We start from the raw sequence: 13557 nt of genomic DNA on the forward strand, positions 1-13557 counted from the left end.
CACGCGGCATCTTCAATTGGTGACTGCAATGCTCGTTTGGGTTGACACGCTCCGAAGGACGACAACCCCGGTCGAAAGGCGGCTATTCAGACGCGGCTACCGTCCTTCGTAGACCGTCCAGTGGTGTTGCTGCCCGCTCATGGTGTAGGTTTTCCACAAGCCACCCAAGATGGCCGTCGCAGACTTCCAGGAAACCCACACCCATGAATCCCAAAGTTGTCTTGGCAGTTCTCGCGACAACACGGACCGGTAAGTTGTTGAGGAGATCACGGCGACTCAGGCGAGGGAGACGGGACCACGTCAATGTGTGTTTGAGTAAGAGGGGCAGACTGCACATGGAAGAGGAGAGGGCTGAGCCGTCTGTCGGAAGGGAGCGAACTTTCTTTCTAGCCTCCGCCTGTGTATCCGCAAAACAAAAAAAAGTGCATGGAGAGGGAACGTTTCCACTCAGTGAACCTAAATTCCCCAAAGAAACTGTGTACGATGCACTGTTTTCAGGATGTACTGTTTTCAGTGCTGGGCATAACACTCATCCTGTATCTCCTACTGGGGTTTCTTCTTTTTTTCCCCTTTCATATTGTGTATCTATACCTGTGCGACCTCGAAAGGGACCGCCTTGGCCACGTACTACCTTAGTGAACCTAAACCCAAAACAAGATCTTGCTCTTCCCCCTTCGTTGTAGCCCGTGCAAAGAGCCGACCGCGACCGGGATTGCGACAACCTGGTGGTGCTGTGCCACGATGTATATTGTGTGGCGGACGACGGCAATGAGTGGGTTGAAGGATCATTCCTTCTCTCACAACGAAGAAGCCTTGGTTGCCAAGCCCCAGGCAGAGATCAAACCGGGGTGGGAGACATATCGGCCCTAGCGGTGTCTGATAGATTACTCAGCATCCAAACTAGGCACGCTTCTCGCATGGTTCCACATCTTTTCCCATCCGAGCGGGACCGACCGGCACCGGCTGGCAGTATTGGCCCCCCAGAAAATACAACCTCACCCGCCGGCGGCCCTCCTTCATCTTCGACGCCGCCGGGCTGGCCGAGCTCTATACCTTGTTGCAAACATTCTCAGAAAAAGCCAAGATTTTGGTGATCCCTCGCATCTTCACCACACCTTCCTCGGGAACCCACCTTATCCGACGACTCGGCCGACTCGCCCATATCGCAGCATAGTATACTTGTGTACAGGCACTCAACGTCAATGCGATAAGCCCGCATCGCTCTCTTTATTGGATCGGCCCTCTCGACCAGACCGGACCTGGAGAGATCTGTATGGACCAAATACACCAAAGCCCGCCGGCGACTTACATGAATGCCCGCAGGCTTTGCCGAAGAGTACATCTGGGGAGGACGACGGCCTCTCTCATGAACTTGCGCATTCGATGAGAAAAGAGAGTAGTTTATTTGGTCATAAAAGGGATCGAGGCCCAGTACTACCGGTGCTGCCCATAACACAGAGAACAAGCAGCCACACCCGACTCGCTCAAAATAATTGTTCAATTCAGTCATATCACCTTGATACATAATACACGATGGGTGCGTTGGGGCCGCCCCGCTGTACCATGCTTCTGCATCGGTTCATCTCGATCGGTCAAGAGGGTTAACTAACACGAACTCACCTTTCCTTAGGCTCCACCATTCAGAGTACGTTCCCACTCACGGTCAAAGAATGGAGAGAGACACAGGAAACCGGGGACGGTCTTGCCCGACTCTTGTCACTTCGTGAATCCGAAGCCAGATTGAAGTCGAACGCCTGGATTACCCTGGCCACCCCATCCCAGATCGAGGAGCAATGGGCTCATGCAGAGTCCCTTCGTTCATCCGGGGCCTCTCTGCCACTCTTCGGCGTCCCCTTCGCGGCCAAAGACAACATCGACGTCGCCAGCTTCCCCACAACAGCCGCCTGCCCCAGCTTCGCAACTGGTCCTGTGGACAAGGATGCCGCCGTCATCGCCCGCCTCAAGACTGCTGGCGCCATCGTACTCGGCAAAACCAATCTCGATCAGTTCGCCACCGGCCTCGTGGGGACTAGATCTCCGTATGGTCCTGTGAGCAATTCTTTTGACCCTGCGAGGGTCAGTGGTGGTTCGAGTTCCGGGAGCTCCGTCGTTGTTGCTAGGGGTGTCGTGCCCTTCTCTCTGGGTACCGACACAGCTGGCAGCGGTCGCGTACCTGCTGGGTTGAACAACCTGGTTGGCTTGAAGCCAACGAGAGGAGCTCTGAGCACAACCAGAGTGCTGCCGGCCTGCCGCAGTCTTGACTGTGTCTCCATCTTCACACTTACAGTTGACGACGCCGAGACAGTCTTGGCCGCGGCCGAGGGTTTTGACCCGGAAGACTCATTCTCGAGAGCTCGTCCGGACACGCCTAGTACAGTTAAGGGCCATCGCATGGCTGTTTGTGACAACCCCCCGTGGTTCGGCAAGACGGAACAAGCTGCAGCCTATGCGAAGGCCCTGGAGAAAGCAGAGACCCTTGGGTGGACCCTTGAGCCAGTGGACTTCTCTCCGCTATTCCAGCTCGCCAGCCTGCTATATGAGGGCCCTTGGGTGGCTGAGCGTTACGCCGCCATCAAGGATTTCATCGAGGCACGCGAGAGCGAGATGGACCCCACGGTGCGAGAAATCATCCTCAAGGCCAAGGGGTTCAACGCAGCCGATCTCTTTGCGTCCGAGTACCTCCGTCAGGACCTTACTCGTCAGATTCAAGACAGGTTCGCTGAATTTGATGCCATCCTCGTCCCCACCGCTCCCACCTTTCCTACCATCGAGGACCTCGCCCGGGAACCTATCAAGGAGAACGCTTACCTCGGTACCTACACCAACTTTGTCAACTTTATGGACTGGACCGCCCTCTCGATTCCTGCTGGTTTCAGGTCGGATGGACTGCCGTTCGGCATCACGTTGATCTCGTCAACATGGGATGAGCCAAAGTTGCTCTCCATGGCCCGGGAATGGCTATCCACGGGCCCCCGGCCGCTAGGCGCAACCAGGATCGAGAGACTCGAAGCACGAAGCTCTGACGCTATCGCCGCGGGCGAGCCAAAGACGACTCGTCTTGTGGTGGTAGGTGCTCATCTGACGGGGTTCCCTTTGAACAAAGACCTGACGTCCCGTGGAGCAACACTAGAGATAGCCACGACGACATCCCCAAACTACCGGTTTTATTCTCTCAACACCGGTGGCACAGTGAAGAAGCCGGGCCTGAAGCGCGTCCCGAGCGGCGGCAGCGCTATCCAGGTCGAAGTCTGGAGCCTGCCTACGACGCAGCTGGGCAGCTTCTTGAAAACAGTACCCTCACCCCTCGGCATTGGTTCTGTTGAGCTTGCGGACGGAAGCTGGGCCCTTGGCTTCATCTGCGAGCCCTACGGCCTAGACGGTGCCACCGACATCACCTCGTTCGGCGGCTGGCGCGCCTTTATCAAATCTCTCATCCCTGATGTCCCTCCTGTTGGTACCATTTCGAAGGTCAGCGGCATCAGGTCTGTTCTCATTGCCAACCGCGGAGAAATCGCCGTTCGTGTCATCAGGACATTGCATTCTTTGGGCTTGAAAGCCATCACGATCCACTCTTCTGCCGATGCTCGCTCGCCCCACGTCCGCAATGCCGACGTTTCACTTCCCCTCACAGGCACATCCGTCTCGGAAACCTATCTCAACGGCGTGCAGATCATCGCTCTCGCGAAGAAAGCCGGCGCAGACGCCATCATCCCGGGCTATGGTTTCTTGGCCGAAAATGCCGATTTCGCCTCCGCAGTCGAGGCAGAGGGCCTGATCTGGGTCGGCCCGACCGCGGAGCAGATGAGACAACTCGGGTTGAAGCACCTCGCCCGCGACGTGGCCATTGGAGCAGGGGTCCCAGTCGTACCGGGCAGCAAGCACCTACTCAAGAGTGCTGAGGAGGCCCTCGATGAGGCGGAGCGCATCCAGTATCCTGTGATGCTGAAAAGCACTGCTGGTGGTGGTGGGATTGGTCTGAAGCGCTGCGACGATGCTGCGTCGCTCGTCGAGGCATTCGAGAGTGTCCAGAGATTGGCACAGGCAAATTTTGGTGACGCCGGTGTCTTTGTGGAACATTTCATCGAGCATGCTCGTCACATCGAGGTCCAAATCATCGGCGACGGGTACGGTAGGGTCACGTCGGCCGGCGAGCGGGACTGCTCGTTGCAAAGACGGAACCAAAAGGTCATCGAGGAGAGCCCGGCCATATTCGTGCCGCCAGCTGTTCGAAGGAGGATGCGCAAAGCTGCTGTCGACCTTGGCTCTGCTGTCAAATACCGCAATGTGGGAACCATCGAGTTCATCTACGACGTCGACACTTCCGAGTTCTTCTTCCTCGAGGTCAATACCCGGCTGCAAGTTGAACACCCAGTCACAGAGTCCGTGACCGGTCTGGACTTGGTTGAGTGCATGATTCGTGTGGCGTCCGGCAACAGCAGGGAAATCTTCGTCGACAAACCGGAAGGCTTCGAGGTGAAGGGAAGCTCCATTGAGGTGCGTGTCTACGCCGAGAGCCCGCTTCAGAACTTCCGTCCATCCCCTGGTCGTCTTTTGGACGTCTCTTTCCCAGAAGGCGTCCGTGTCGATACCTGGGTTGAGGCCGGTATGGAAATGTCATCTTCCTATGATCCGCTTGTGGCTAAGATCATTGCCACCGGCGAGGATCGGACGGCAGCGATTGCGAAGCTGGCCGATGCCTTGCAGAAAACGGTCATCACGGGCGTCGAGACAAACCTGGAATACGCCCGTCACATAGTCGCGTCCGAGATGTTCAGATCCGGTACATTTACTACCACATCGCTCAACAGCTTCGCCTTTGATTCGTCCATCGTTGAAGTTGTTGACCCCGGCACTCTCACTGCTGTTCAAGACTATCCAGGCCGCAAGGGACTTTGGCACGTCGGCGTGCCACCATCTGGACCCTTCGATGACTACTCATTCAGACTCGCCAACAGACTAGTCGGCAACGACTCTCGTGCCGCCGGGCTTGAGTGCACCATTCACGGGCCAAGCCTCCTCTTCCACTACGATGCTGTTGTTGCCGTGACGGGTGCCTTCGCTGAGGTCAAGATCGACAACAAGCCCGCTCAGCCAAACACGCCCTTGACGATTCAGAGAGGACAGAAGATTTCGATCGGTGCGGCGACTTCTGGGTACCGGAGCTACCTCGCCGTCCGTGGCGGCTTCGACGTCCCGGAGATCTTTAACTCCCGCTCCACCTTTGCGCTGGGCAAAGTCGGTGGCCACAACGGACGAAACCTGAGATCCGGTGATCTCCTGCCGGTAGGTAGTATGGTCTCTACTGCACCCTCCGCTGATTCCGGGCCCGCCATCCCCCTACCGTCCGACCCGGCCAACGCACACTGGTCCATCGGCGTCGTTCCCGGGCAGCACTCGGCACCTGAGCATTTCACAGAGGAGGGCTTTAGCACGCTTTTCGCCGATGAATGGACCGTCCACTACAACAGCAACCGCATCGGCATCCGTCTCGACGGCCCCAAGCCACAGTGGGCCCGGGAAACGGGCGGCGAAGCAGGCCTGCACCCGTCAAACATCCACGATAGCCCCTACTCCGTCGGCAGCGTCAGCTTCACCGGCGACGAGGCCGTCATTCTCACCTGTGACGGTCCCAGTCTCGGCGGGTTCGTCGTCTTCTGCGTCGTGGCCTCGGCCGAAATGTGGAAACTCGGTCAACTCCGCCCAGGCGACAAGGTGAAGCTCCAGCCCATTACCGTCGACGATGCGCTCTTCCTCGAGTCCGCCCTCGAGAAATCAATCGCTGAGCTCACACCCTTGGCGGTGGATGTGGCCCCCCTGGCCAACAGCCCGACCACACCAGACTCGAACCCGTTCCTCGGCGACATTGGCAGCGCCGGTCGCCGTATTAGCGTCCGCCAGGCCGGCGACAACGCCATGCTCCTCGAATTTGGTACCGAGGACGTCTTCTCCCTCCGTCAGAGCTTCCAGATATTCTCCTTCATCGCCCGCCACAAGACACACCCCATTCCGGACGTCCTCGAGCTCTCCCCCGGCGTCCGCACCCTACATGTGCAGTACACGCCCAAGACGCCACCCGCGACCGTCCTCTCCGCCCTCCGTGCGCACGAGACCTCTCTTGGCGAGGCAATCCCCTCGGCCATCTCCTCCCGCACGATCCACCTCCCTCTCGCCTTCGACGACTCCGTCTCCCGCGCCGCCGTGGCTCGTTACGTCGCCACCATCCGTGCCACGGCCCCTTGGCTCCCGAGCAACGTCGACTTCCTCCAGCGCCTTAACGCCCTCGACGCCCCCGCTGACGTCGAGCGCATCTTCCTCGACGCGACCTTCCTTGTCCTCGGCCTTGGCGACGTCTTCCTCGGCTCACCCTGCGCTGTGCCCCTGGACCCGCGCCACCGCCTGTTCGGGACGAAGTATAATCCATCGCGGTCCTTCACACCGCGCGGCGCGGTTGGCATCGGCGGACAGTACATGTGCATCTACGGCATGGACTCGCCCGGCGGGTACCAGCTGGTGGGGCGCACAGTACCCATCTGGGACGACGTCACCGCCTCGGCCGTCGCGTCGCGGAGCGAATCCAAACCGTGGCTGTTCCGCCTCTTTGACAGGATTTCCTTCTACCCCGTCTCCGAAATGGACCTCGACGCCTCCATCGACCAGGGTCGGATGACGGACCTCGTCAAGATCGAGGAGGGCAGCCTCGACCTCGAGGCGTACGAGGCCTGGCTGGCGGCCAACAAGGCAGACATCGACGCCACCCGCGGCCTCCGCGCGGGGGCGATCCGCAGCGCGCCCTTCATGGAGGAGCTCCTCCAGCCGTACAACCCACCCGAGGCCGAGCGGCGCGGCGGCGCCTTTGGCGAGGAGGCGGAGGACAGCACGCCGGGCGAGCGGATCAAGGCGCAGATGCCGGGCCGGTGCTGGAAGTGCGAGGTCAAGGCCGGAGACGAGGTCGACGTTGGCGATGCGCTGGTGTGGATCGAGTCGAACAAGATGGAGATCAAAATCGGGAGCCCCATCAAGGGGAAGGTTGTCAAGATGCTGGTTGCGGAGGGTGACATTGTTGGGCCATACGATGATTTGCTCATTGTCGAGACGCAGTGAGGACGGGGCGAGTGTCGTGGTCGTGTTTCCGTCAATCTTGTTCCCTCCTGGTCTGCTCTTTTATTCTTCTTTTCTGCCTTCTACGCAAGTCATGATCCATTAACCCTCCCCCCCCCCCGGAGCGGCTCTTCTATCATTGACGGATGGCATCTATACTAGAGTCGCTTCACATCGTATGTATTTGTGGTGTTGGCGAGGTCCCGCGCCAGCGTCGTGGAATGAAACAAAAATACGAACTTGGATAACCAAAAGCTCCGTCCCTCTATTCTCTCTAAAAGCAGTGAACGGGTATCCCAGAAACGAAGCCAAGGCTCGGAAAAACAGCCCGCAAACTGGACATCAAATCGCGGAACAAATCCCACTGACCCATATTTTCCCAACCTGCCGAAGCGGCACTGTACAATTTCCCTACCAACGTAACGTCATGACCGCACCCCGAGCATTTCCCCCCAAAAGGCCCTCTCGCCGTCACATCTTCACTTCGGCAGCAGCTCTCACGGCGCCCAGCCCGCTGACGTCCGACTCGAGCATCCTCAGCGCCTCCCTTGCGAACGGCGCCGCCTGCGCGCGCACCCTCAGGCTCCACAGGTACTCCTCGACGCGGTCGGCGTAGTACATGGCTTCAGCGTCGTCGTTGGAGGTGGCCCATAAGAGGCCGGCGAAAGAGCCGATGCCGGCGAGCTGGGCCGAGGCGGCGAAGCCCCAGAACGAATGGATATGCTCCATCTGCAGATTGGCGATGATGTTCGAGGCGGCAGCGAGGCGGGCGCGGGCGCCCGTGCGGATGGCGACGCGCAGCTCGGGCGGCGCGTTGGAGGAGATATTGCGGACTAGGGAGCGGTGGAGTGCCAGGTCTATGGAGATATAGGCGAGGTGGAGGGAGCCTAGTAGTGTCGGAGGTGTTAGTCCTTCTGCGGATCATCGGATGTTGAAGATGGGGAGGGAGGAGAATGATCACCATTCGCTGAAAGCTTCTTGAGGCGCGTTTCTTGTAGCTGGAGGGCTTCTGGGAGTTTGGCGTACCATTCCCGTAGCATCATGACGATGGGCTTCGCGAGCTCGGCGACACCCACGGTGCCGATTTGATCGAGGGTGCCGCCGCGACGGGTCGCCTTGGCCGTGTAAAATGTGCCGAGCACATCGCTGAGAATGAGCGACAGCTCGATGTGCCGCAAGAAGAGCTCGCGACCGACGACGACCTCAGCGCTACCCTCCGGATCGTGCTCCTCGTCAGCGGCATTCTCAGGGAAGTCCTCGATGCAGCACGGCCGAACGTCCCAGTCCTCATCGAGGCGGATGTGCGACGGCCGGCCGTGGACGAGGGCACCCCATTTGTCCTGCATGAAGAGCGCCCAGGCGAGTCGGCGGCGGAGGCCCTTTTCCCAGTCCGGGATGGCCCAGTCGCTACAGTCCACGTGGAGGCCAAGGCCCTGGGCCAGAGCCGTGAGCTGCGCCGTGAAGGTCCAGGTGTTGTTCCGGAAGCGCTGCTGAATGAGCAGACCGGCCTGAAGCGTCGAGATCTTCGGCCGCTTCATGTCGTCGCTCATGGTGCGGAGGGCAAGGGCCTCGAGAGCGGCCTGGTCGGGCTGCCATGAGGAGGTGGCCAGGGTGCGATCGTAGAGGGACCAGTCAAGGGCCAGGAGGTAAACGGCGGCCAGGAGGGGCGGCGAGAACTCATGGTAAGAGCGGGCGTACTTTTCGAGAAAGACCTTTTTGTGGAGGACGGGGAAGCTAGGGTGGACGATGCGGAAGTAGAGGTTCACGAGGGTCGAGCCGAGGGGGTGGACGACTTTCTCTATGGCATCGAGATCGGCGATCCTTTGAGGCTCCGAGGAGGTTTCTCGATCGCGGTGAATCAGGAAGACGGTCGATTCGTCGAGGCGGCGGACGGACCTGATGGCCGGGTCATGCGGACGGTGTAGGTCCAGTAGGGAGGGTTCCCGGTAGTTGGTGTTGCCGACGTACTCTGAATGGGTCTTGAGGTGTAGACCGAGAGTGCCGTCAAGGAGAGAAGGCTGGTTGAAGGTGATAGCGTGCTCCGAGCCAGCGAGGGACGGTGACAGCGCCTCTAGCAGCTCGGGGGAGGGGTGTCTGTAGGCGAGGACAGGTCCGTTAGACCAGGTGGTTCACCGCATGAAGGAGATGAACCAGTCAGAAGGGGACGTGTAGCTGGTTGAACGACGACAAGGCCGGCCGGACAGTACGAACAGGAATAACGTAGGTAGCCAGCAAAGATGTAACATGAACCAATAGGAAGAGCGGGAGTGTTTGAAAGAGGAAAGATACAGCCAACTACAACAGTACACAGAAATAAGGTCGAACGTTGGGTATCGTTCCAAGGGCGAGTAACAGGACGCGATAAGGAAAATGTCACGACACTTACGTTATCTCTTCTTGAGGGTCCAGCGGGACGGGAGCGGGTGGAGGACCTGCGGGCGCTGAGATGGAACCATTGGTAGCCGTGGACGGGCGGTGTTCCGGGGGATCGGTAGCCTTCCGTCGCTTGCGCGGGAGCGGCCCGCGAAGATACGTGCACGGCTGGCCGTGGAAAGAGCACATGACGCATTTGTCGCGGCCCTCCTCGCGGACACAGCGAGTCTTGCGCTGGCGACATATGTCGCAGGGACGGCTCTGAGCGGACCCTGTAGAAGCTGCTGCAGCTGCAGCTGCTGCCGCTGCTGATGCTGTCGCTACTGATTGTCCCGCGGTCGCCGAGGGATGTGACTCAAATGAGGGGAGGTGCGCCGACGGCGAAGGCGCCGGCATGGCCTCTGGACCGGGGCCGGCTGAAGCGGAGGCGGGGGTGCCGTAGGACGCCGGCGTGGTGTCGATATCCATGGAGGGCGGGCGGAGCCGGGCGGCCGCCGAGCTCGGCGCGGGGGTAGTGCGTGTGACGAGAGATAAGGGCGGGTGGACGGTTACGTGACGTTTTATCAGATTGGGTTGGTGAGTGTGTGCGTGTGACTGTGAGAGGCTAGATAGGCCTTTGGGCGAGTGAACTGGAGATTAGGTATGGTTGTCACGTAACAGAAGTGACACAGCACGATATGATTGATACGTTTGCGTATGTGCGAGTGTAGATGTAGGTGTAGGTGTAGTGCGAAGAACGAAATAAAAAGGACTGGATTCCCCGCCGATGATGGGTGAATTTTGAGGCTGCGGTTCGGATGACGGACGGACAGGCACGCTCTCTTCCTATGCGTCAACGGTGCCTATCGTATCAAATGGCTGAGCGATGGAGGGGCTACGGCGGCCATGGGACTGGTCAATCAAGACTCGGGCTGCTGATCTGAGCTGAGCTGCAAGCGGGTGTCATCGACAACGACCCTTGACAGTCCAGTCTGTCTGTCAGTCTGCCGGTACCCCGTACCTTAGGCCCGACCGAGTGGCTATCCCCAAATCCCAGCGGACGCCCAATCGATAGACGGGGTCACGCGAGCGAGCGAGTGCCGTACGGTCACGCACTGAGACGGTCTCAAAGTCGTATGCCCAGGCGTATCTGGTGGTTCAAGGGCTTGGGCTTGCTGGCAAAGGACTGCTGTGTCGTCCGATTCGGCTGGGCTGGGCTGCGCGCTGCGTGCTGCTCACTGCTGTTATCGCAAAACTGGGTGGGAATAATTTTCCATTGATCAGTCGCTCGTTGGCTGTAAAAACGCCCGGTTTTCTGTGCCGGAGATATCAAAGTGAAAATTGGGGAGAAAGCGGAAAAGGACTAGTCGGATATGAAAAGTAGCCTTCCGTACCGTTGCGCCTGGGAGCCGCAAAAGGTACATCGCAGAACATGGCAGCTCTTTCTCACTTAGGTACCTACCTACCTTACCTAGGTATAGCACTTACAGTTGAACCTCAACCCCTTCCCCTGCCCCCAATGAACGGTACCTACCCCTGCCTGCGGCGCTGCCGGCTACACGGACTGGTCGGGCTGCTGACAGCTCCCGGGCCTCAACTCCAAAAGAAAGGGGTACGTACCGTCCTTCTCTAAGGGAAGGTCAGGTCAGCTCCAGCTTGCAACGTCAACCGAAAGAGGCCGAACGGTTAAGCTCATCCTCTACCACAACCGAATCCTGACAACGACAACGAACGGCCACCTTCAACAACCACGAAACCTTGCCTGTCCAACCGCCTCATCGTTCTCTTTGACCTCCTTTCACCAGAAAATGACATCGCAATAACTTACAATGGCCAAGGCCCCAAATCATGGAGCCCTCCGAGACGACTCCCACCACCCGGACGCTGCTCCCGGTCCAAGCGAAGAGGACAGAAGTCTCCTTGCCGATGATCCCCTCACCAACGATGGGCCTCACAGCGGCACTGTCGCCCCTGGCGGCGACGGCGGCGAGTACTTCGTGACGAAGCATGCGACATCCCTCCGCTCGCCAGGAACGCCGCGGACCCCGAACCGCGTCCGCTTCAACCCCATCCCCTCCATCGTCGAACCGCCGCCGCCGCGCCCCTCCATGACTGCGAGCAACGGCTCCGCCCGCCAAAGCCGCGACAGCTTCGACATCGACGACGAGCTCTTCCAGCACGCCCCCGGCCCCGATGATCACGACAACCACCACCGCCTGCCCCTGCTAACCGACATCGAGGCCCCCTCCATCGCTCTCGCCAACAGTCCCTGGGGAGCCGACGCCGAGGATGTACATGAGTGGGCCGAGCAGGAGCGCGCGCGTCCCAAGTCGGGTCTGCGAATGGCTTTCATGAACATGGCCAACTCCATCATTGGTGCCGGCATCATCGGTCAGCCATACGCGTTCAAGCAGGCCGGACTGCTGGCCGGCACCATCCTGCTCGTTGTCCTCACCGTCGTCGTCGACTGGACCATTTGCCTCATCGTCATCAATAGCAAGCTGTCCGGGAGCAACAGCTTCCAGGGGACTGTTGAGCACTGCTTCGGCAGGACGGGACTCATCGCCATCTCGGTCGCGCAATGGGCGTTTGCCTTTGGCGGCATGGTCGCATTCGGTATCATCGTTGGCGACTCAATACCCCACGTCTTTTTGGCCATTTGGCCCGATTTGAGGGAGATGCCAGTATTTGGCCTCTTGGCGAATCGCCAGGTCGTCATTGTCATTTTTGTCCTGGGCATCAGTTACCCGCTGACCTTATACCGGGATATTGCAAAGGTTAGTGATCTTGATTATAAGGAGAAACAAAAGGCGCATGAGCTGAAGGCTAACGAAACATATACAGCTAGCGAAAGCAAGCACATTGGCCCTCATTAGCATGGGAGTCATTGTGACGACGGTCGTGGTTCAGGGAGCCCTGACTCCCAAGTCCGAACGCGGATCTTTCTCGCCTGCTCTTCTAACCGTGAACACCGGCATCTTGGAAGCCATTGGCGTGATTTCATTCGGTACGTAGCACCTAACCGTCCCAACAAACAACAATTTCATCTGACATCCCTCTAGCGTTCGTCTGCCATCACAACTCTCTCCTGATCTACGGCTCTCTCAAAACGCCCACGATAGACCGCTTCTCCCGCGTCACGCACTACTCAACAGGCATCTCCATGGTCGCCTGCCTCCTGATGGCCCTGGCAGGATTCCTGACTTTCGGCGACAAGACGCTCGGCAACGTCCTCAACAACTTCCCCTCGGATAACGTCATGGTCACACTGGCCCGCCTGTGTTTCGGGCTCAACATGCTGACTACCCTACCTCTCGAGGGCTTCGTTTGCCGAGAGGTCATGTTCAACTACTTTTTCCCTGGCGAGCCATTCAACATGAACCTCCACCTCATATTCAGCTCCGCTCTCGTCGTTTCTGCCATGGTCATGAGTCTTCTCACTTGCGACGTCGGCATCGTCTTCGAGCTTGTCGGCGCCACGTCCGCGTGCGCGATGGCCTACATCCTCCCACCACTGTGTTACATCAAGCTCACGACTCGATCGTGGAAGACGTACGTCGCAGCCGCCATCGTTGTTTTTGGTAGCTTGGTTATGGTAATTAGTCTGATACAAGCGGTTGGCAAAATAATCAGAAGTAAGTCTCTTCCACTGCGGGCATTTCGAACCCGTGGCATTTCTGTACTAACTCTTCTGCGCAGACGATGGCGGACCGGCGCAATGCATGTAAAAGCATCTTGTTGTGTACGAATAAAGGGTTTTTTAGTTTTTTTTTTTTTTAGTTCCGATTGGTTCTAAATGGGGAGGGGGTACGAGGAGGAGATTTCCGACCTTCCATCTCGGGCCGTGGCTGTATTGTATAGAAGCCGAAGGTCCCATGCACAATAGCGGGAAAGTGACCCAGGGACACGTGTAGTGTTGGACACAATCTGTATCATTATAGAACCCCGACAGAGATTCGGGGGAAGGCTTAGAAGTGGCGCCCATGACAGTATCCATGTTTTTGACCTACCAGCCTCTTTTGTGAGATATCGTCGGCTCTATCCACGTTGAGTATGAAGCCGAGCGAGACCATATTTTCGACACCATGTTTGCGGCACATCTTTGCA

General features: G+C 58.4%; 3 protein-coding genes across 3 annotated transcripts; 2 read left to right on the top strand and 1 right to left on the bottom strand.

Annotated features, from left to right (window-relative positions):
- Positions 1 to 1014: 1014 nt before the first annotated feature.
- Positions 1015 to 7101, top strand: CDEST_06986 (Putative biotin/lipoyl attachment, Carboxyltransferase domain, subdomain A and B, biotin carboxylase; the record flags this gene model as incomplete). The annotated part of the gene is made up of 2 exons (XM_062923145.1): positions 1015 to 1537; positions 1631 to 7101. The coding sequence occupies exons 1-2, from the start codon at positions 1534 to 1536 to the stop codon at positions 7099 to 7101; spliced, it is 5475 nt and encodes a 1824-aa protein (XP_062779196.1). The 5' UTR covers positions 1015 to 1533.
- A 468-nt stretch (positions 7102 to 7569) lies between these two features.
- Positions 7570 to 9939, bottom strand: CDEST_06987 (uncharacterized protein; the record flags this gene model as incomplete). Its single annotated transcript, XM_062923146.1, has 3 exons — positions 7570 to 7985; positions 8060 to 9192; positions 9485 to 9939. 3 exons carry the CDS (start codon positions 9937 to 9939, stop codon positions 7570 to 7572), a joined length of 2004 nt encoding a protein of 667 aa, XP_062779197.1.
- A 1121-nt stretch (positions 9940 to 11060) lies between these two features.
- Positions 11061 to 13483, top strand: CDEST_06988 (Putative amino acid transporter, transmembrane domain-containing protein). Its single transcript, XM_062923147.1, has 4 exons — positions 11061 to 12227; positions 12295 to 12457; positions 12513 to 13085; positions 13150 to 13483. Exons 1-4 carry the CDS (start codon positions 11280 to 11282, stop codon positions 13176 to 13178), a joined length of 1713 nt encoding a protein of 570 aa, XP_062779198.1. The 5' UTR covers positions 11061 to 11279; the 3' UTR covers positions 13179 to 13483.
- Positions 13484 to 13557: the final 74 nt, after the last annotated feature.

Source organism: Colletotrichum destructivum, chromosome 4 (assembly GCF_034447905.1).
Source record: "Colletotrichum destructivum chromosome 4, complete sequence".
NCBI lineage: Eukaryota > Fungi > Ascomycota > Sordariomycetes > Glomerellales > Glomerellaceae > Colletotrichum > Colletotrichum destructivum.

Excerpts from the sequence above, each read along its gene's own strand:
- CDEST_06988 (XM_062923147.1), top strand. The coding sequence starts at position 11,280 with ATGGCCAAGGCCCCAAATCATGGAGCCCTCCGAGACGACTCCCACCAC. Across the intron at positions 12,458-12,512 it reads CATTGGCGTGATTTCATTCG|CGTTCGTCTGCCATCACAAC; the intron begins GTACGTAGCACC and ends ACATCCCTCTAG. Across the intron at positions 13,086-13,149 it reads GGTTGGCAAAATAATCAGAA|ACGATGGCGGACCGGCGCAA; the intron begins GTAAGTCTCTTC and ends TCTTCTGCGCAG.